The sequence below is a fragment of the Labrus bergylta genome, chromosome 14, assembly GCF_963930695.1.
Source record: "Labrus bergylta chromosome 14, fLabBer1.1, whole genome shotgun sequence".
NCBI lineage: Eukaryota > Metazoa > Chordata > Actinopteri > Labriformes > Labridae > Labrus > Labrus bergylta.
In genome coordinates, this window is record NC_089208.1 from 22,569,354 (window position 1) to 22,589,882 (window position 20,529).

The following is a 20,529-nucleotide window of genomic DNA, read 5'->3' on the forward strand; positions in this document are numbered from 1 at the left end:
CCAAAATAGAAAATGTTCAGTAACATGTATGTTGTTGTTTTTCTTTTTAAATCTACAGCTTTTATTATTTTCCACATTTTTTCGTAAACTATGAAAAAAAACGTATGCAAAGTTTTTGCAAACAAGCGAACTGTTGTTTAACCATTTAATGACCTGAGCTAAATGCAGAAAGCTTTTCCAAAAAGATCTACAAAGTTGTACTATTTTTCAACTATATTTTAAAAAACAAAACCTGAGGCCCGCGAGCGATTCTAACACGACAATTTTGGCCCTCAAGAAAAAAAGTTTGGACACCACTGCTCTAAACAGTATCCAGGGACCCATTTTTTTTAAGTAAAGTTTGTGTATTTAGTTAAGAAAATATAGCATAGAATTGTTTCATTTCTCCAACTTTCAAATTGCATAAAAAATATAGCCTACATAGTGAAACTTTAAAAACCATGTCTTGGGGGAAAAAGATATATATTTTTACTTTTCAGGACTTCAGGGGCTCCGTATAAGAGAATAAAATTTAAACAATTTTGAGAATATAGTCTAAATTACTCAAAATTGTATTTCAATTTATTTCTCAACATTTCGATTTTTTTCTCAAAGTGTATAATGGAGGAAAAAAAGTATTTCTCATGCCTGGCTCTAATCCCCTTCTGTAGAGGATGAAAAATCTTGGAGGCACAAAATCATTAGCTCGTGTGCATACACTAGACCAATGGTTCCCAAAGTGGGGGTCGGGACCCAGAGGTGGGTCGCCAGCCACCGAGAGGGGGGTCGCGAGATGCCTTCCATAAAAAATGTAAAATCATTTAAAAGTGCGTAAGTATATCCTTTTACCATTTTTGTAAATATACAAAAAGTAGCCCAATGTCATATAAGACAGTATCATTAAGTGAAATGGAAATGAAAATGTTCATTCTTTTAGGATGTGGTAGTATTTTGTGTTCCTAGTTTTTGGATAGGTTTATTAGTGTGTGCGTGGCTGTCGCTATGTTATATACCTAATTAACCACCTTAAAGAACAGTGGGGGGTCCCCAGTTTCTGTCACCCTCTGTTTGGGGGTCACGACCTGAAAAGTTAGGGAACCCCTGCTCTAGATGATAACTTGAATGAATAATGTTGTGTGCACAACATAACAATCTTGTGCGGACAACATTGCGGAGGTTTTGTTGTCCCTTTTACTTTTTGGGATTTCATTGACCCTGTAATATTAATTAATATTTACAGTCTATGCTTTGTTCATAGTCTCTGTACAAATTTAAGGTGAGTTGTATTTTGGTGTGGTTGCCCTGGGAGATGGTGTTAAGAGTAGATTTATGATATGAATAACTATCACAGTTTATTGTATACGTACGTCTGAACAATAAATTGACAGTTTGTGACTATACAGAGAGAGTACCTAAAATATCCTCTTTGTAATTAAAATATTTATTTTATATGATTGAGGATTTTCACACAGGCGCACAAAATGGACGCCTTTTTGCGGACCTCAGTGGGGTCCTCTCAGCCAGTGACGTAATTCCCCAGCGCCTCGGTAACTCTTCAAAACAGTAATCCGTTGTGATATTTTCGTATTTCTGACATAGTTTCTCTCAGAGATTATCAGAATGGCTTTGGAAACGGTCCCTAAAGACCTCCGCCATCTGCGAGCGTGTCTCCTGTGCTCGTTAGTGAAGGTAAGCCGCCAATTCAGAGAAACTACAGCTCCAGTTAGCTTCTGTGCTAACGTTTAGCCTGTTTGTTCTGTTGTGTATCAAACTTGAACTAACATTTAAATTTAAGGTTTAAATAATGATTCATATTTACTGAATGACGTGTTGTCTAAAGAGCCACATTTTGAATCTTGAAAATAACCTTATACACATGTATGATGATGTTTATACTAAGATGTATTATAGCAGATCATAATTATTAACATGTTCTTTATTAGGACACTTAGTTTACATTATATATGTTTCTTATGTTATATTGTATTTTTTTAGTTTTTATAAAGTATATTAAGATGATCATTGTGACTCAGGTGAGACTCCACCTGCTATAAGTGGATCAAGACTATTCTTCTTTATTGAGAAGGTATTTAACCATTGTTCACTCTTTCATTGTGCTGTATTCATATAACCAACAACTCTGTGTGTGTTTGTGTTTCTTTAGACCATCGACCAGTTTGAATACGACGGCTGTGATAACTGTGAGTCTTACCTCCAGATGAAGGGCAACAGAGAGATGGTTTATGAATGCACGAGCTCCTCGTTTGATGGGTAAAAGTTGATTTCACTTTGATTGTTCACAACCTTCTATTTCCAATTTCACATGAACTCATCTGATTGTTTTTTTTATTAAGCTTACCTCTACTGTGTGTTTGTCCACAGGGTGGTGGCCATGATGAGTCCTGAGGACAGCTGGGTCGCTAAATGGCAGAGGATAGGTAAGGATGTCTGAACAGAGAAAGCTCATTACCAGCTATAATACTGCCTCTGTTGCACCTCGTGTCCAAACTGCTGAAATGTTAGTTTGTGTATTTAAAACTGTTGAGTCAGTTTTTGTGTGTCTGCGGGCATGGCATGAAACGTGCAGCTCGTGTCTGTGAATCTGAGATCAGCACAATCCTAAATATTAGACAGGACCGGGTGGTTAACCATCACCCTTCACCAGCCAGTTGATCAGTGAACCTGTAGTTTAAGTCTAAGCTCAAGGCGGTTGAGAACATGTCAGACTGGCTCTTGTTCAAACTGTGTTGTTTCAATCTTTTCATTAGAATTATTCTGTGATGTTTGAATGTTTGCTCCATCCAACAGGAAACTTCAAACCAGGTGTTTATGCCGTGTCAGTGACGGGCAGGCTACCTCCAGGTACTCCATGTTTAACTGCCATGATTCTTTACGATGCATTACAATGTTGTTGTTTTTTTAAATCCCAGATTCTTCTGTATAGGAGCATTGCATGCTGTTTAAACTGTTTTCTGCTCTCCTACAGGTGTGGTGAGGGAGCTGAAAAGCAGAGGAGTGATCTATAAATCCAGAGATACCGCAGTGAAGTCGTAAACCTTTAATACCGCTGCCAACAGCGGGACTACTTTAAACGATGTCTGTGATGTCTTCTGGATTTTTTTCAACTGTTTAATTTGTTGTTTTAAGTTGTGATTACACATGTAGGTTTGTTTTTTTCATTTGGAGGAAGAAGTTTTTATTTCTGTGAATCTTTGAGAAAATAAAATTCTGTTTTGTAAGACGTACGTGTGATTCTCATCGATCTCTGCAAACACGGGGAGGTCTGCTGATGTATGAACAACCACTGCACTGTGTGTCGAATAATAGTGTTGTAGACAAGACCACACAAACCGAGAGCAAGACATACCAGAGACCAGAGTGCTCAGAGACCGAGACAGGACCAAGACATTCAGGGATGGAGACCGAGTCAAGACCAAGACCATAACTATCTCTGAAAAATCATCATCTTGTGGTTAGGGGGCGTGTCACTCTCTTAGACCGTAACACCTGGAAGGTTGCGGCCATCACCGAGGGATAAAAATCAAACTACATATGATTTTAAGTTATTTGTTCTCTTAGAAAGAGGCGTTTTCTATCTAATCACAGTGATGACTTGGAAAAATAGCCAATCAGTGGTGGTCTTGATTTAAAATCCGGGGTCCGCTCAGTCTGAGAGCGACTAAAACCGAGTAAAAATGATTTAGATTTCGAGACCTTGAAAACGTGGTCTCAGGACAAGTCTTGAGACCAAGACTGACTTCAAGTACTACAACACGACCAAATAATCAGCGAGTGAGCCCAGGGGGCGTGTCCAGATTATTTTGACTAGGGTGGCCTGAAGCCTGATGTACACACACAAACACAAATAAACATGAATTATTTACCCTTTCTAACCTCACCAATCATTTCTAATTTATATCCCAAGATAATGGCAACATGAGCTTAAAGTTTAAATGACACAAACAGAAGATGTTCAAAGTTATAATTTAAAGTACTTTAACTCCTGTACAGTGTAACTTACAATGTTCTGGTCCAGACATGTTGCCAGTTAGTTTATCACAAGAAAGACAGGAGTGCATGACTTTCCCATGAACCTGTCTTGTGAAATAGATGTGCACATTTTAAATTAACAATTTAAAGTACAAACAAAAGAAATATGCAATATTGACATGTATAGAAAACTACTCGCAGCCTTTGCCAGTTGGTTTTAAAATAAGTTAAACAGGGCAAATAGACAATCACAGTTTAACCTCTGGACACGCCCCTGACTGAGAACAAACTGGACACGCAGTACCACTTATTGCCAGTAGAAGGCAGCATATCCCAACTACTGGTGATGTGAAAATAGTGGCATTATCTTCTTACTGTAAGTCAGACAAGAATCCCCCCCCTCCAGCAGATAATATTTATTTCCTGCTTTCTGTGTCTGCTCAGTGTCTGTGTTTCTGTGTATGTGGGTCATCCTGAGCTGCTGCTCGTATCACTTCATGTCCACCTGCAGCTCTGCTTTGTTAGCTTGAACTACTTTTAAGGTACACAAAGTGTTTGTTTGTAGCCAGAGGCGTTCAGTGTTCTGTAGTTTCACAGTTACCTGATGGATCGAGGTCTCAAGTGAGCCTGGTCAGATCTCGCTCTCCATTATCAGATGAAGGTTTCGCAGCTCGAGGGAGCACGAGAGCAGCTTCATGAAACATCTCTCGTGGTTTGTTGGAGTGAAGCAGGTGGCTTCACTTCAGGATGCTGCAGGTCACAACAACAGGCCGAGTGCACATTGTACACGACACACTCTCTGTAAAATACTGAAGAGAATCATAACCATCCAAAGACAGAAGGAGCAAAGAAACATGTCAGTGGAGAGGATTTAAAGGGCTTCTTAATGAAGGATTCACATCAAAGAGGTCATGGTTAGAAAACAACAGGAGGAAGATTTCACTCCCATCAGGTCGGCGCTTCAGACTCTCAGGAGTCACAAGAAATGATTAGTGTCATGTCCGGCTCTGCATCTTAACTTATGACTTCATTTTTCCCTCGTTTTTTTTTTTATGTTTTATTTTTGTGTCACTTATTCTCCTCTCATTTCAGATCCTTCACTTCCCGCCCTCGTGTTTCCCGCCCTGATTGTCTCCCCCTCACCTTAGTATTGAGTCTGTGTCTCCCTCCCTTCTGTGCCAGTTTGTCTTCGTCCTTTGAGTCAAGTGTACCAGCACTTTCTCCTTGTGGGTCCCTTCCCTCATTTTTGGATTTTGTCTGCTCATCTGGCTCATCATTTTTTTTGCTAGTAGACTGTGTGTCATGTGAGTTTTATCTTCAGTGGGTTTTCGGTCGTTAGTTAGGAAAAAAAACATTTGTCCCCCGTGCAATACAATTATTACATTCATCAAGTTAAAAAAAACAAAAACCACAGCCCCCCATGCCCTAGTGTTGTAGTCGAGACCACACTAACTGAGACCAAGATGTACCCGAGATCAGAGTGCTCCAAGACCGAGACAGGACCAAGACGTTCAGGGATCGAGACTGATTTAAGACAAAGACAATAAATATCTCTGAAAAATCATCATCTTGTGGTTAGGGGGCGTGCCACTCACTTAGACCCGGGAAGGTAGCGGCTGTAACCGGGAGATAAAAAATCTAATTATGAACGAAGAATGAAGAGGAGTTTTCCTTCTAATCACAGTAATGATGTGGAAAAATAACAGATCAGTGGTGGTCTTGATTTAAAATCCAGAGTAGGCCTACAGCCAGTCTGAGACCGAGTAAAAAGGTTTTCTATTCTGAGACGAGACCTTCAAAAAGTGTTCTCTAGACCGAGGCCGAATCCGAGTACCACAACAATACCCTGCAGCCCCAGAATATAACTGCCCAGCGTCTTCGAGGTCTGACACCTTCACCTGCACAGAAATGACACAAACCATGGGCTCAGCAGAATCTCTGGATGGTTCCAGGAAGCATGTTAAACTCAGCTGTTCAGACGAGCATTCATGTAACTCTTGAACCCTGCACTGTGTCTGACCCTAACTCTGACCTGCTGAACCTGTGATTTATTTATGAACATTTCCTCTCCTTATGAATCTGTTTGATTCTCTTATTGGTGAAGCACTTTGTAACTGAGTGTGCTATATCAGTAAAGTTTGACTAAACCGTGTGAACAGATCGCTGAGGCTCAGTCACTGTAATATGCAGAGACCATATTAACCAGTAACCAGCTCTGATTCATGGAAACTTAGACCAAGATGGAGGAGAGGCGAACGCCAGTGTCCTCTCACGTCCGGGATGTCGGCGCAAAAACATTGAAGCTGAACAGGAAGTTTAGGACACCGAGTGTATGACTGTGAATGTGACTTTTATTTGCTTTTTGTTTTATTTGCTTCAGTCGTCCATCTTGATGTGGTGATCCTGCACACTAAGTTTTCATTTATTCAACATTTTTTGTCCATGAGACGAATCCAAGGCAAAGGAATCACATCAAAGAGGTCATGGTTAGAAAACAACAGGAGGAAGATTTCACTCCCATCAGGTCGTCGCTTCAGACTCTCAGGAGTCACAAGAAATGATTGGTGTCATGTCCGGCTCTGCATCTTAACTTATGACTTCATTTTTCCCTCGTTTTTTTTTTTAATGTTTTATTTTTGTGTCACTTATTCTCCTCTCATTTCAGATCCTTCACTTCCCGCCCTCGTGTTTCCCGCCCTGATCGTCTCCCCCTCACCTTAGTATTGAGTCTGTGTCTCCCTCCCTTCTGTGCCAGTTTGTCTTCGTCCTTTGAGTCAAGTGTACCAGCACTTTCTCCTTGTTTGTCCCTTCCCTCATTTTTGGATTTTGTCTGCTCATCTGGCTCATCATTTTTTTTTACTAGTAGACTGTGTGTCATGTGAGTTTTATCTTCAGCGGGTTTTTGGTCATTAGTTAGGAAAAAAAAACATTTGTCCCCCGTGGAAAACCTTCACACGGTGGAGTCCGAACAATAAAACATGGCAGGCTATCAACATCTTTGTGCACGTGCAGCTTTAACAAGTTCCTTCTACTGAAATAAACACGACGATTCCCGTGTCTGTCTGTAAAATAAAGAAGGGGCTCCTCTTTATTTGACATATGAAATGCTTCTCGTATCCTCCCCTAACAGGTTTCACTGAACTGTTATTCAAATGAATAAAACGTCTGGTTCTTTCCGCTGCAGGCAGATCAAACACTTGTGATCTGACTGTGTGGCAGTCTGCAACAGTTTATAATCAAATGAGGGATAAACCACAGGTGTCTGTTAGCACGCCTCCATGTGGGTTTGTAGCTCAGTGCTCAGGTGAAGGGGAGAATAATGGCGGTCACTTTTATTCCCTTTGTGCTGTGAAAACAAAAAACAAATGATTTCACAGTAAAATGTTTTTAGAGCTTTATTTCTCTCTGACTTCTTCCCTCTTGTGACGTCATGGCAGGCGAGGTTATTTCACAAGCGCCGCAAACTAAAAACAAAACCGAGAGAGAGAGAGAGAGAGAGCTCTGCTGCTCGCTGCTGCAAGGCGTCCACGACCACAGGAAGCTCCGCCCACACGCTCCTCTCTGTGCACTTCAAACGGTGGAGGAGCAGCAGCATCCGAGCAAAGAGAAGTGAAGCACGCCCTTCAGTTTCACACACACAGCCTGTCTGTCTGCCTGCAGGCCTCATTGGTGCACTGTGACTTTTGCCCTTATTTGGAAATGTCAAGACTTCAAATTGAAGGGAAAGTTCAGATCAGGAGACAAGGTGTCACCTCAGCGTTTGGCTGTTTGTTGTTGCTGTTGTTCAAACAGGGAAAACAAAGATGAATGCACTCTGCTAAAAGGAACACTTTGTGACGGGGATGGAGACATGGAGAAAGGGAAGTAAAGGGGATGGACGGCCAAGTGTGCGCGTGAGTGTGCGTGAGTGTGTGTGTGTGTGTGCGTGGCATGACGCTGACACACTTCCTCTCTCTTTAAGAGCAGGAGGCCGCTACAGAAGCGAGAGCAGCTCGGCACACTGAAGGATTTCATTTCCTTTTTACAAAGATCTGCTTCACGCTGTTTCCATGTAAAGACGTAAACAGGATAAAACAGAGGAGCAGTCAGACACAAACTACAGAAATGTTGATCTGCAGTGGTTAGTGCTGTTGCCTCACAGCGAGAAGATTTTGGGTTCGAATCCCTTTTGGATTTGTTATGCAAGTTTATAATCTGAGGTATCGATGAGTGTCAGATAAATGATGTAAAGGAAGATCATTCAAGAAGTAAAAGAACCTCAAAGTGTAAGACCATGGTCCTGGTAAATCTGCTTTCTGCAGGTCTCTGTGGATCCAGCAGGTCTGGGAAGGGGGGTGCTGGAGGGGGGTTAAGCGGTGTCGTCACCCGGGGGACGATCGAGGCCCAGGAGGAGCTCACTGAGCAGGCAGGGAGGGGAAGAGGCTGCCGGCTGAGATAAGGTCTATCACAGGAGGCAGCGCGGGGACCAGAAGGCCCCCCCCCCCACACACACACACACACACACACACACACACACACACACACACACACACACACACACACACACACACACACACACACACACACACACACACACACACACACACACACACACACACACACACACACACACACACACACACACACAGGAGGTTGAAGAGAGCAGGGATTAGAGGCAGGGCAGGGGTCAGGGGTCAGGAGATTGAAGGGTTAAAGGTTAAAAAATGAGTGGCTTTTAGAGACACCAAATGTTTAATATTCTCAACAAGACTCAATGCTGACACTTTTTATTTCATCACGACGGACCCTCACCTCATCAAAGAATAAACAGATCACTACCCAGAATCCTCTGCATGAGGTCGGTGTGTTTATCTGGTGCACGTCTGACGTCACCATCCCCGTCGTTTATGAATCAAAGCGCGTCATCTCCTCTCTGATTCCTCTGATTCAGAGCTATGGATGTTCGCTCTGCTCGTCCTCAGCCGTTCACCCACATCAAATCCCCACAGGGGAGCCCACGTCACGGGGATCAAGTCATTCAGGACCAATGTCAGACTACTTAAAAATGTTGTGGTCCCGTAACAGGGTTACAGAGTGCGTTACTTTCAGTTACAGAGTTACAGTCACAGAGTGCAGTTACTTTCCTCTGCACCTGTCGGATGTGCAAAGTATTTAGTAACAGTTTAATATAAAACAATAATAAGTAACTAAAAGCAGCCTTTACAAAAACCGGAAGGTCGGAGGTTTAATCTCCAGCTCCTGCAGCTACATGTCTGATGTGTCCTGGGGGGGGTCTCGGTCTTGTCTTGGTCTCGGTGCACTCTGGTCACGGGTACAAGTGTTAAAGGGAAGGAAAGGTTTCTGTGATTTCAAAGTTTTAAGAACATGATACTCTTTTTGTAACTTCAGTAGGTTTTTACCTGCAGGATTCTTTCCTGTAAAACATCATGTAGCTGCATAAATTCAAGTTACTACTACATACTGGACTCTTAACATGTTTGTGTCACCTCAGTGCAGGGACACAGGCTCATCAGGACAGACTCCTCAGGGCTGTGGAGGGCAGAGGCACAGAGCGGAGCTTTTTCACCATACTACTACTCAAAGTTTTCTTCTTCTGCGTGCTCAGACTGCAGCTTCTTCTTCACTGGAAGAGATTATGAGACTGTGAAGTAATGAGGGAGAGAAATAAACATGAGTGGATCCACTTCAGGACTTTAGAAGTCTCCCATTCTGGTCTAGATAATAACCATCACTGCGGCCTTCTAGAGAGGATTTTAAGACGTGTTTTCTCATCCCTAAAGGTCGCCAGGGGAACTCTGATTCATCACCCTGACCGCTGTAGTGACCTGCAGGTCGGATTATGAGAACTCACACGGCTGCCGACGGACAGGAAGGAAGTGAAACTGCGGCCTTTTACTTTTTATAAATAAATAAATCTTCAGAATCAAAACGGTATTTGGAAAAAGTTCAATCAGGAATCTGTGTTGTGCCTTTATTTTAGAGACAGGAGAGTGGAGAGAGTCAGAAAAAAGGGAGAGAGAGAGGGGGGGGATTGAACGAGGAGGTTTGAACGAGGAGACGCTGGTTCAGAGTCACCCTACTCTGTACCTTAACCAGAAATATATCATATGGATAGAGATGCACCGATCCACTTTTTTTCAGTTCCGATCTGATTCTGATACATATGTAGTGACACTGATATTTTTATTATCATGACTAATCGTGTAGGTGTTGTTTGTGGTTTCATGTGTGAGGCTACACAAAACTGTTTTAAACTGAAGAGTAAGAGTGTCTTCTTTTGATGTTACAGAAGGAGCTGTTTCATCTCGTCTGAGTGTCGTTATGGAGACGACTTCTTACAGTTCAATCTGAACGTCTTCGAAGTGAGACTGTGCGAGTTGAGGTTTAAGGTTTTAAGTGCCCGACCATATTTCTTGATCCGATACGTAAAAGACTTCAACATCGGACTTGATACCGACATTAGATCGAATCGGTCCCATCTTAAAATAGGGATGCGCAGATGCATCGGTTAAACATGTATCGGACATGTAACAGACATCAGCTCGACCCTTTAACACTTCACCTTGACTCTTGTCACCTACAATCAGACTTCTCCTCTTTGACACTTTCTATTAGGGATGCTCCTGTTCAACATTGGTATCGTCTCTGTTGACAGACAGATGTTTATCAGTTATGCCAAATCAGTTTAATGCTGACATCTAGAACACCTGACTGCTGATTGAGATAGGACGTGTTTTATCAGGCTGATGAAGTCACCTGTCGAACAAACTCGGACTGGTTTTTATCGTCAAGAAGTGGGAGAAAATGTTGCATTGTGGGAGTCTGACACCAAAAAGAAGTCATGACACAAACATCGGTATCGGCCCTGATATTCCCTGTCGGTGCGTCTCTAATCTGCATTTATATATTTTGCACGTGAGGCACGACACGGCTCGTCCTTCAGCTTCTGTTATCTTCACATTGTGCGACTCCGCTTCATTGAATGGTGAATAAACATGAGAGGTTTTTTTTAATCTTCCTGCAAAGGAGAGTCAGATAATCAGAGAAACGATCACACCACAGGATCACCACATCCCCGTCCTGCTCAGGGTGGATCTAAACTTATTTATCAAACCAGGCTGGTCACATTGAGATCCAGAACCTGGTTTTAAAGGGAGGCATGGCCGAGACAGTCAGCAGCACACACACAGAGTTACACACAGAGACACAAAGTCAAAATCTTCTCTGAGAGTCAGAGAGACGTTCAAGCTGTCCAGTTTAAAGCATCGCTATCCTGCACAATCTGCTTCCAGGTCATTTAATTTAGATTTTAAAACATTTAAGGACTCCGGCTCCTTGAGCTTTAAGTTGCTCTGCAACAGATTCCAGGCTGAGGCCGCAGAATACCCAGAAGCCCTTTCTCCAGTTAGTGTGCGAGCGTTAATAACTCATGTTCTCTAGTTCACAGAAAGTGTTTTCATCTCTCTCCTTTTTATCACCAAACTGAGAGCGAATTATTCATGACCTCACCCCGCGCAGCAAAGTGTCATTTAAGGTTAAAAAAAAGGAGCCAGTTTGTTTAAAGAGTCTAAGTAGACAAACTCGAGCATTAGAAGATGGTCAGAATGTTCACATGTAAGAGCGTTTTGTGTTACCCTGATATTTTGTGTCATAACGAAGCTGTGTGCGGTTTGTAAAAGTTGCTGTTGCTGTCAGCGTTTAAAAAAAAAAAAAAAAGAAGCTTGAGCAGGAGGTGAAGCCGGAAGCCGAGAAGAGAAGCGGCTGTGACTGTTAGAGCGTTTCCTGTGGTTACGTCACGTGGCCGTGGAGGCCTTCAAAAGGAGACGACTTCTTCTTCTTCAGCCGCTCAGAGGACGCACAGAAGACACCTGCCAGGCTGCCGGGTGGACGCCGCTGACGAGGAGAGACACAGAGCGCTGACGTTTGGGTGAAGTATCACGGCTGACATCCAGTGGGTTTTATGCTTTTACATTGTTCTCTTGTTTTTTATTTTTTTCTAAGATGTCAGTCGATGGTTGATTTTTTTTTTTTTTTTTAGTTTTTTTTGCTTTAAATTTGACTTCATTAACTCTGAGTTTCCCTCATTAAACTCCTGGTCATATTCTCGACCTCTCGAGACGTCTGTTTGGAAATTAGGTGGAAAAATGTTGATTATTTTTGTAGCTTTTGCTCTTTAAGTCTCACTGTCACGTCTTAAATGCATCTGTTCGATATTTGCGTTCATTTGAATCTGTCTTTGATGTAAAACTCAACAATCTGTCCTTCACATCTGACTTTTTAATGTGACGTCGAAAATGTACAAACTGATCCGTTTCTCCACAGAAAAGCTTACTCATGGTCGCCAAAATGGCTTCCTCAAGATAGCGCTTCCTCTGTCACATTTCCTTTCAGACTCAGCCTCATAAAAGTGCACAGAGAGGGGGGGAGGTGTTGAGTCCTCTGGGTGGGGTTTTGTCTCGTTTTTTAAAAGTGTTTTCTTAGAATGGAACAAACCTGTCTGTTAAAACGGTGAATGCAAATGTTTAAAGACGAATCAGGAAGTGTGTGTTTTCTGGGTGTAGTGCTGGGAGGTTTCAGTTCAGTGGGTTTTTGGGTTGGGGGAGGGGTGGGGGGTGTGTTGCAGGTGCAGAAGAAGAAGAAAGAAGTCGGACGAGGAGCGCTGGATGTACAGTGCAGTCATCCATAAAGTAGAAAGCACTACTAAACTCCTCACCAAAGTGTAGTGTTTCCTACTTTATGGATGAGTGTACTGTTTTCTTCAGGGAGAGGAAGAACCCGGACGTGGAGCCTGCTGCGCACGCAGTCTAAAAGGAGGAAGCTGCTTTGTCTCACGAGGCCGCACGCCACCCACAGTGTTGCCCCAGTCTGTCCACGTAGGCGGTGTGTGGCATGGAGCACAGATCACAGCGCCTTCTCACGCTTTTATCACAAGTTGATCTTTGTTGAAATGTCCTGAGAAAGAGAGAGACGATGCAGTGTGTGTGTGTGGTTTTAAATAAAGATTAAAGATTGAAAAAGCATTCTGTGGTCACTTCTGTTCTTGAGCAGCACAAACTGTGAGCGACAGCCGAGAGTTTCTGTGAAAATAGACGTTCTTTATTCCTGTAAAAAGATCCATCATGAAAGGAAACCATCACAAGTTCAAGTTCCACGAGTCGCCTGTGTTCTACATCTTTAGTCACTGAAGCTCCGCCCACAAAGTCTGCACATGCAAAACAATCAAGAAACTGAAAAACATCATTAACAAAATATTTACACATGAGCTTCCAAAAGGGTGATAAAAATGTGAATATATAAAAAAGGGACATTGTACACTGGTTTTCAAACGATGAGTGCAGGAAAGACAAAAAAAAAAGAAAAAGCAACCAAATCAAGATCAAAATTCCCACTCTGTATGAAAATATAACACAACACTGTTCATTATTTACACACGTCTCCTCCTCCTCCTCCTCCCACTGCACGGAGCGTCTGCAGATCCAACACGGCAGACGGAGCAGCGTCCATCAACGCCCACATGACAGAAACATAAATAAGGCCGAACATGGATCACATTGGTATGCATGCAGTCAATAAACATCCTGTAAACAACATATTAAGACTAAACAAGGTCTTCTTGTAAGGCTAAATATGACGCGCTGAGCTAAAACCACAAGCTACATGAAGTCAGTCCACAGCCGAGCCGCCGCCGCCGCCTACTCACTACACAGCAGGTCGAGGAATACTTTGTGCATTAAAGGCCGTCAAATACAATGAGAGTACAAATATTTGCTGTACATTTCGGCAACTTTTGAGCATTCACTCCCCCTATACAAAACACAAAGAAGAATATAGAAATAAATTAGATTTACAGTACAGCCTTAGTGTTGCTCTGTCCCGGCTCGCTCACGTGTAAAGTGTCTCTGCCGACCCGCCCTCATGTCCATCTCTCATCCTTGGCATCGTCGTGCTCGCTTCATTAGCACTGACGGACAAAACAATGACGACATTAAAGGAAACAATCAGACTGCGTCCAAACTGAAGCAGACTGAGTGATGGGTATGATGTTTAGGACCGGCCTCAGCCCGGGCTCGTCCTCCACGCTGCTGCTGCTGCTGGACGCTTGGTTTCTCGTTGCTATGCTAACAGGTCAGCACCTAAGATTTTGGCATATTCTGCTTTTTTTATTTCATTTTATTTATTTATTTATTTTTTACAGCAGAGTCACAGGTGGCCCAGCGTTCATAAGAAACTACAAGTAAGAACCTGAGAAGTTACCTGAACAGCCCCGTATCACACTGCTGAAGTGAAAATCACTGCATGGCGTCGCTGAGCAGGAAGGTCGGGTCCACACACTCATGGCTAAACTGAAGAGCTGACTGTAGATACAGGACAGCTCTCTCAATGGGCTTTAGAGCTAACGCTACTCTGAATTAGCTTTATGAACAGTCTACAGTTTAATAATGTAAACATGTGGACACGTGAATAAAAACAAAGTTTCACCAGTACTCTTCATGGGCTCATGAACATGGCCTATCGCCTAAAGCCGCTGCACACTGTACGATTTCAGACCCATTTAGACACGATTTATTTATTTACGACTTGTCTTCAAGTGCACTACTATTGCACACACTCTGAGAGCAGAGCCATGAGACGATTCCCCGACTTCTGTGCTTTTTTTTTGTCCCAATTTTACCTGCATTTACTGACAGACGTCACCATGACAACAGCAGGTATGCCTATTTAATCTGTCCCCCCTCTCATATCGAGAGAAACGTAGCAGACAGAACATTTGTTTTGAGTTAGCTGATAGTTAGCTCGTGTTTATCGGCGGTTAGTGTGAGAGCGAGCGAGCCTGTGGGAGTTTTCATTCACAGCTGTGAATGCTCCGTCCTGTTTTAACTCGCTCACTGTGAGCTCTCAGGTCATACTCGACAATCAGGTCATACAGTGTGAGCTCATAGTGCTCACACTGTGTGTGAGTAAACGATTCAGTCGTACAGTGTGAGCAGACGCACTGTTCTGCAATCGTACGGTGTTTCACACACTACAAGTCAAATCTTTTACATGGAGGCAAAAGACAAAGTGACATGAAGAAGTTATTGCAGTCTATTATAGTAAGTGGTGATAAAAATGCTTCAATTCTACTGAGCGATGCTCCTCTTATTTACACGTGTTAAATAAACATCCAACATGCTACGACCATACATCACTGAAGCGCTGCACGATCAGCATCACGCTGCACGTTTAGCATCACGCTGCATGATTAGCATCACACTATATGTTTAGCGTCACACTGCATGTTTAGCATCACGCTGCACGATTAGCATCAAGTTGCACGGTTATGATCAAGTTGCACGTTTAGCATCAAGTTGCACGGTTATGATCAAGTTGCACGTTTAGCATCAGGCTGCCTAATCCAGAGCTCGTCATAATCTCAGAGGTCAAACACATACAAACATGAAATCCAGGAAATAAGAGCTGCAGAAGTGGCCATACAATCATGATACAGTGCACACAGGAGCTGCTGCTAGCTAAATCAAAGTTATAGCCCAAAGTCTTTTTAGGAGCTTTACGTCCAAATCCGACAGCATTTTACTTCAAAGAGAAACATAAAAGAATAATAATAGCAGTGACATTATTAACGTCTGTCATGTTGCTTCCAAGTCTTACGTCAGCGTAAATTAAATCCATTGATGCTCTGACGATACAGAGATAACTTTTACATACTGTGATGATCAGCGTTTTTTGAATGATTGATTGAAAGAATTATATAGGATTTTCGTTGAGTCATCAGTTGCAGCCTCATTAGCTAGCAGATTAGCCTACAGAGTACACAGCATTCCTCTATCTATCCCACACACTCAGAAAATACTTTATATTGAATCGTCAGGCTGGCTGTGAGTGTTGTCACAAACATGAAGAGTTCCTGTTAATGCCTCTGTTCACCAGTGGACCGGGCGGCTTCACACACACACACACACACACACACACACACACACACACACACACACACACACACACACACACACACACACACACACACACACACACACACACACACACACACACACACACACACACACACACACACACACACACACACACACACACACACACACACACACACACACACACACACACACACACACCTCAGAGAAGGTCACACCTTCACATTCAGAGTCCACTGTGAACCTCCAACTACAAACTTAGATCAGATCTAACGAGCACACATCAAAGAGGATGATGATGATGACTAATCTGCCATGATGTCACTTCATGCATCGTGGCCATGGTCAGGTAGGAGTCTAACACACATAAATAACTGTACAAAGTCACGTATAAATACTTCTGAAGAGGAGAAAACATGTGAGGGACAAGCGGACAGATATCTAAAAAAACATCCAATCAGGATGGTTAGTGCATTTGTTTAAGTCCCACAGAGGAAGAGATGCTCGAATGAATAAAGTGGCACCAGTACATGAACATTAAAGCTAATGTCGTATTAGCCTCGTCTGCTCTGCTCTTCTATCTCCTTCTCTAACAGAGAGCTCCAAATAACCCTGATCCAGTTCATTAATGTTTCATATTCAGCATTAAAGCCGACACTGAGCAGAGAGTTTGTAAATGCTTAGATAATTAGGAAGTATTCAGAGAATATGTTTGCACACCTAAACATGCTTTCACACATGCTCTTGTGGTGCAGTAAGCTGCATCTTAACGTTTGAACATACTCTAAATGCATCAGCTGGTCTAGCAGGTGCTCTAAGGCAAAAGTACTATTTCTAAAGCATCAGTAATTAGATGTGATAGCTGCTAACCGCACAGACTACCGCGTGAGAGTGACAGAAAAAGTGCTTTCAGTGTGATGCGAGTACTTTGAGCCTCATTCTTTCTTGCTGGATCCCAGTTTTTTAAACAGCTTCTTGCCTTTGGAGAAAAAGCTTTTCTTCTTCTTGCCTTGGGCAGAGCAGTCTGTCTGTGTCAGGCTGTCTGCTGGGAGGGGGGCTGATGGGGGGCAGCAGGCCTCCGCTGCAGTCGGACCTGGAAGAGCCGGACCTGGAGCTGGGCCCAGGTCCGACGGGGGGCTGTCAGTCAGGGTCGTCGGTTTGGAAGGTAGGTCTGTGCGTGCAGTTGTTTCAGGAAAAGAGGGATCTGTTTGGGGGGGCGGAGCCTCCTCTTTCAGAGGGGGCCCAGGATCTGGTGGCTCTGAAGACGACGTGCAGGTCTCCTTCAGGAAGAAAGCAACAACATTAGGACAGGCATGATGAATGTTTTCTACAACTAACGACTTGAATAATGTAATCTTTGTGATAATAAAAACACAACACGAGTATGCACACAAAGGAGGAGGCAGAGGGTGTGACTCTCAACGTTTAAACCTTTGTTTAAAACAACCAGAGCCAGACTGGAGGTTAAGTTCTGGATCCTACACAGAGGAGGAGTTCAGAACAGTGAAGGTCGTGGGAGGAGGACGTTAAGCGCTCACTGAACAGGGGACGCTAGTTTCAAAAAAGGGCTTTAATACACCTACAGAGAAAGACTTACGATCACGTCTCAAAGTGCACAGATCGTTTTTGTTTCTGCAAAAGGCCATGCAGGAAACGTCGAGGAAAAACAGAGGTGACAGTTAAAGAAACGGAAGAGAAAACAAAAGAAAGAAACATCTTGTAAAAGATGAAAAAAAGAAGACTTTTTATATCAACGTTAGGTTTAGAATAAAAAGACACATATTGACAGTACAGTAGTGCATAACTCCGAGCTACCTGTGCCTCTTTCTTGGGTTCTGGTGCAGGCTGAGCAGAGACTAGCTCTGCTGGAGCGTCTTCTGGGACGGCCTGCAGGAAGTTAGAGGGGACTAAACCTCTTTGTCCATTCAAGTCTCCCTGGAAGAGAAATTATACATCAAGACATGAGGGCATTGGAAACAATACAAGCTTGATCCTGCAAATGGCAAGTCCACTCCTGAGGGTCTGGGGGCTGCTCTTTCAAGACCCGACCAAAGACAAATGGTAGCATCAGCCTCTCCCTCCGTCCTACTCTACCTGACATTTTCTGTATCTTGTACTTTTTTGCATATATTATAATTTAAATAACTGCGGTGCATTTTAATGTATAAATCATATTAAAGCTGTTTCAAGTCATCCTCCTGCTTTCCTTTAGTCCATATTTTATTGGTGCAGATTACAACTATGGCAGATCCCACAGCTGCTTCACTCCCCAATGTGCACAGGAAGTAAGTAAGTAAAGTTTATTCATATCGTACTTTTCACAGACAAAGGACACAAAGTGCTTTACAACAACAACAACAACAACAACAACAACAACAACAACAACAAAAACAACAACAAATGAGTACGTCATGGACGACATCATAAAATCCTGCTATAACCAGGAACAATAATCGGCAGTCAAACATATATCAGTAGGTTCACTGGTTGGACCTGATTACTCATAGGCCGGTCTAAACATCAAAGACTCAAAAGTTTCAGAAAGACTTAGCGAGATGGGCAGGGAATTCCAGAGGATCGGTGCTAGGCCCCAAACACACGATCACCTCGAGTCTTAAACTGTGTCTGCGGGACAGACAGCAGGTGTAAGGGTGTTTGACGTTAGTGCAAGGGTGGGTGAATACGGGCCCGCTTTAATTCTGATTCTGTTTGTCCACCTCTTCTTCTATTGTATTAATTTTGTCCCTCAGGGGTCTATCCTTTCTTATTTTATTTGACGTATTTGAAGGTGTGTTGATACTTACGTAAAAGAAACCATCTTCGTCCATGTCACCAAACACATGTATGATGTCACCAGCACTGAAGGTCAGCTCGGCCTGAACGGTCATAAAACACGAGGCACATAAAGAACAAATTAATACACGTATGATACGCTCACTGTGAAAAAAAGACTTAATGTGTGTGACTGTCTGACCTCGACGTCAGTGTTGGGGGAGCTCTCCCGTGGATCATAATCAAAGATGGCGACCATCCTGCGAGCCCCTGGGGTGGGGTTTCCTGCAGCTGCAGGTGCAGCAGGGGCAGGAGCCTGACTGGGATCTGTCAATCAAAACAGAGAGGGGCGAACATGAAGTCTGACACCCTGATAATCAAAAGAGAGACACGCTCTCTGCATGTCCTCTCAGCTCAGCTGCATGCAGCTTGTCGTGCCTGCGACTCACTCAGCGGCGTGCGAAGCTGAGCAAGCGTCACACCACTGCAGTCTGACACTTCAAAAGAAGAACAGTGGGGGGGGTGAGAGTTAGGATTAATTATTAAACATCAATCACAGCAAACATCTGCAGTAGGATGAAGAGTCGATGATAAACTAAATGATGATGAGAGAACGCCACATGAACTGTGAAATGAAAAGAGGAGTTAAGAGGAGGGACTGCTTGACGTGCACACCACAGGGTTCATGATGAACTTCATTACATCAGATCGACACTTTGATTTATCATCAGACTCTCAGAAAAAAATGCTTTTGTTCATGATGAGTGCTTTTTTTTATATTCCTCCAAACAATCAAACAGTCCCTGATGATCGTGAGAGAAGGTGTTTATGTACAGCTCGAACATATTCACACGGCGGCCATTTTCCTCTGACATCACGCTCTGGTCCAGCAGAGATCGCCAAAAGGACGATATCCTACTGATGTGGAACAGGTTGAAAATCGTATAACTTTAGAGAATCTAATAAATCATTATGAGAAGATCACTTTCAGATTAATTAAATGAGATCCATTAAAGGAGGAGATCAATCATTCTCACTTTGACCGTTAATGATGTCATTGTTGGACTCCTGTTGAGTAGCGTTGTGAGATGTGTTGCTCAGCCTCTGCTTGAAACACTTTATTTCACCTGCTGCCTCTTAAAGCCCCCCCCCCAACTCTCCTCCAATTGACCAGCACTGTTTCCAGTCGCAGGGTAATTTGAATGAGCTTCCAGGGTGGGGCGTGTCTTACAACTTTTCTCTGACTCGTTCTGCAGACGTCAACCACATACGGGGATTACACCAACAACTGTATTGCGTGTGTAAAAAAACGTTTCCACGGTTGTGGAGCTTCCAACATCGTAACATTAAATGCATTTATTTAAATATGGATCAGTAGGATTTTAGCAACGGCCAATAAATGTTGTACGATCGGTGGTTGAGGTGGTCAGTGCAGACTTTATCGTCTTTGCAATTGATGATCAATTAGGAAACTGTGAAATACTAATGATCAGATTCACTGTTTATACAACTTGTAACCCGGAAAACAAAGTCAGACATAAAAGCATTTGAGCCTCCCAACCTTTAACACACTTGAAAATGGCCGCTGAGTGAATATGGTGGGCTAAACAAAAAAGAGCACAAAGAATGAAAAATAAATGTGTTAAATCTCATGCTGTTGTCCAGCAGACGTTGAAGAGGCTAATCATGCAGGTGCAAACAGAGCGTCAAACGCTAACGACAAACCTTGGCTGTCCGAGTCTAAACTCTCCTCCCACAGCGCTGCAGACTCCACTGGAAGAGAGATTAGGTGTGAGGGGGGGGAAAGGCATAAGTAACTCAATGATATGAGAATAAGCAGGCCTGAGGGTAAAGTATGTCT

At 43.0% G+C, this 20,529-nt stretch overlaps 2 protein-coding genes and 1 long non-coding RNA gene across 10 annotated transcripts in view; 2 read left to right on the forward strand and 1 right to left on the reverse strand.

Annotated features, from left to right (window-relative positions):
- The first annotated feature begins 1,484 nt into the window (after positions 1-1,484).
- Positions 1,485-3,220, forward strand: supt4h1 (SPT4 homolog, DSIF elongation factor subunit). Its single transcript, XM_020657365.3, has 5 exons — positions 1,485-1,668; positions 2,144-2,250; positions 2,362-2,417; positions 2,788-2,841; positions 2,966-3,220. The coding sequence occupies exons 1-5, from the start codon at positions 1,600-1,602 to the stop codon at positions 3,031-3,033; spliced, it is 354 nt and encodes a 117-aa protein (XP_020513021.1). The 5' UTR covers positions 1,485-1,599; the 3' UTR covers positions 3,034-3,220.
- A 4,219-nt stretch (positions 3,221-7,439) lies between these two features.
- On the forward strand, positions 7,440-12,989 carry LOC114921715 (uncharacterized). Its single transcript, XR_003810031.2, has 2 exons — positions 7,440-7,862; positions 9,750-12,989. It is a non-coding gene; the product is annotated as an uncharacterized lncRNA (long non-coding RNA).
- Positions 12,990-13,043: 54 nt separating this feature from the next.
- The window catches only part of LOC110001831 (RIMS-binding protein 2), a 72,050-nt gene continuing 64,564 nt past the window's right edge, over positions 13,044-20,529 (reverse strand). For 6 of the 8 annotated variants that reach the window (XM_065962759.1, XM_065962757.1, XM_065962758.1 and 3 more), the window contains 5 exons: positions 20,394-20,441; positions 18,871-18,995; positions 18,701-18,772; positions 17,712-17,831; positions 13,044-17,176 (listed from right to left, as the gene is read on the reverse strand). In XM_065962759.1, coding sequence (XP_065818831.1) covers positions 16,832-17,176; positions 17,712-17,831; positions 18,701-18,772; positions 18,871-18,995; positions 20,394-20,441 — 710 coding nt within the window. In that variant the 3' untranslated portion in view covers positions 13,044-16,831. Of the gene's footprint in view, positions 17,177-17,493; positions 17,529-17,711; positions 17,832-18,700; positions 18,773-18,870; positions 18,996-20,393; positions 20,442-20,529 lie in introns of all 8 variants that reach the window. The other 2 variants (XM_065962761.1, XM_065962760.1) reach the window with 2 other exon arrangements.

What these genes read in the sequence shown, in the direction of transcription:
- supt4h1 (XM_020657365.3), top strand. Translation starts at nt 1,600, where the DNA reads ATGGCTTTGGAAACGGTCCCTAAAGACCTCCGCCATCTGCGAGCGTGT. An exon ending in ACGAGCTCCTCGTTTGATGG is followed by an intron (nt 2,251 to 2,361) that starts GTAAAAGTTGAT and finishes GTTTGTCCACAG; the next exon opens with GGTGGTGGCCATGATGAGTC. An exon ending in GACGGGCAGGCTACCTCCAG is followed by an intron (nt 2,842 to 2,965) that starts GTACTCCATGTT and finishes GCTCTCCTACAG; the next exon opens with GTGTGGTGAGGGAGCTGAAA.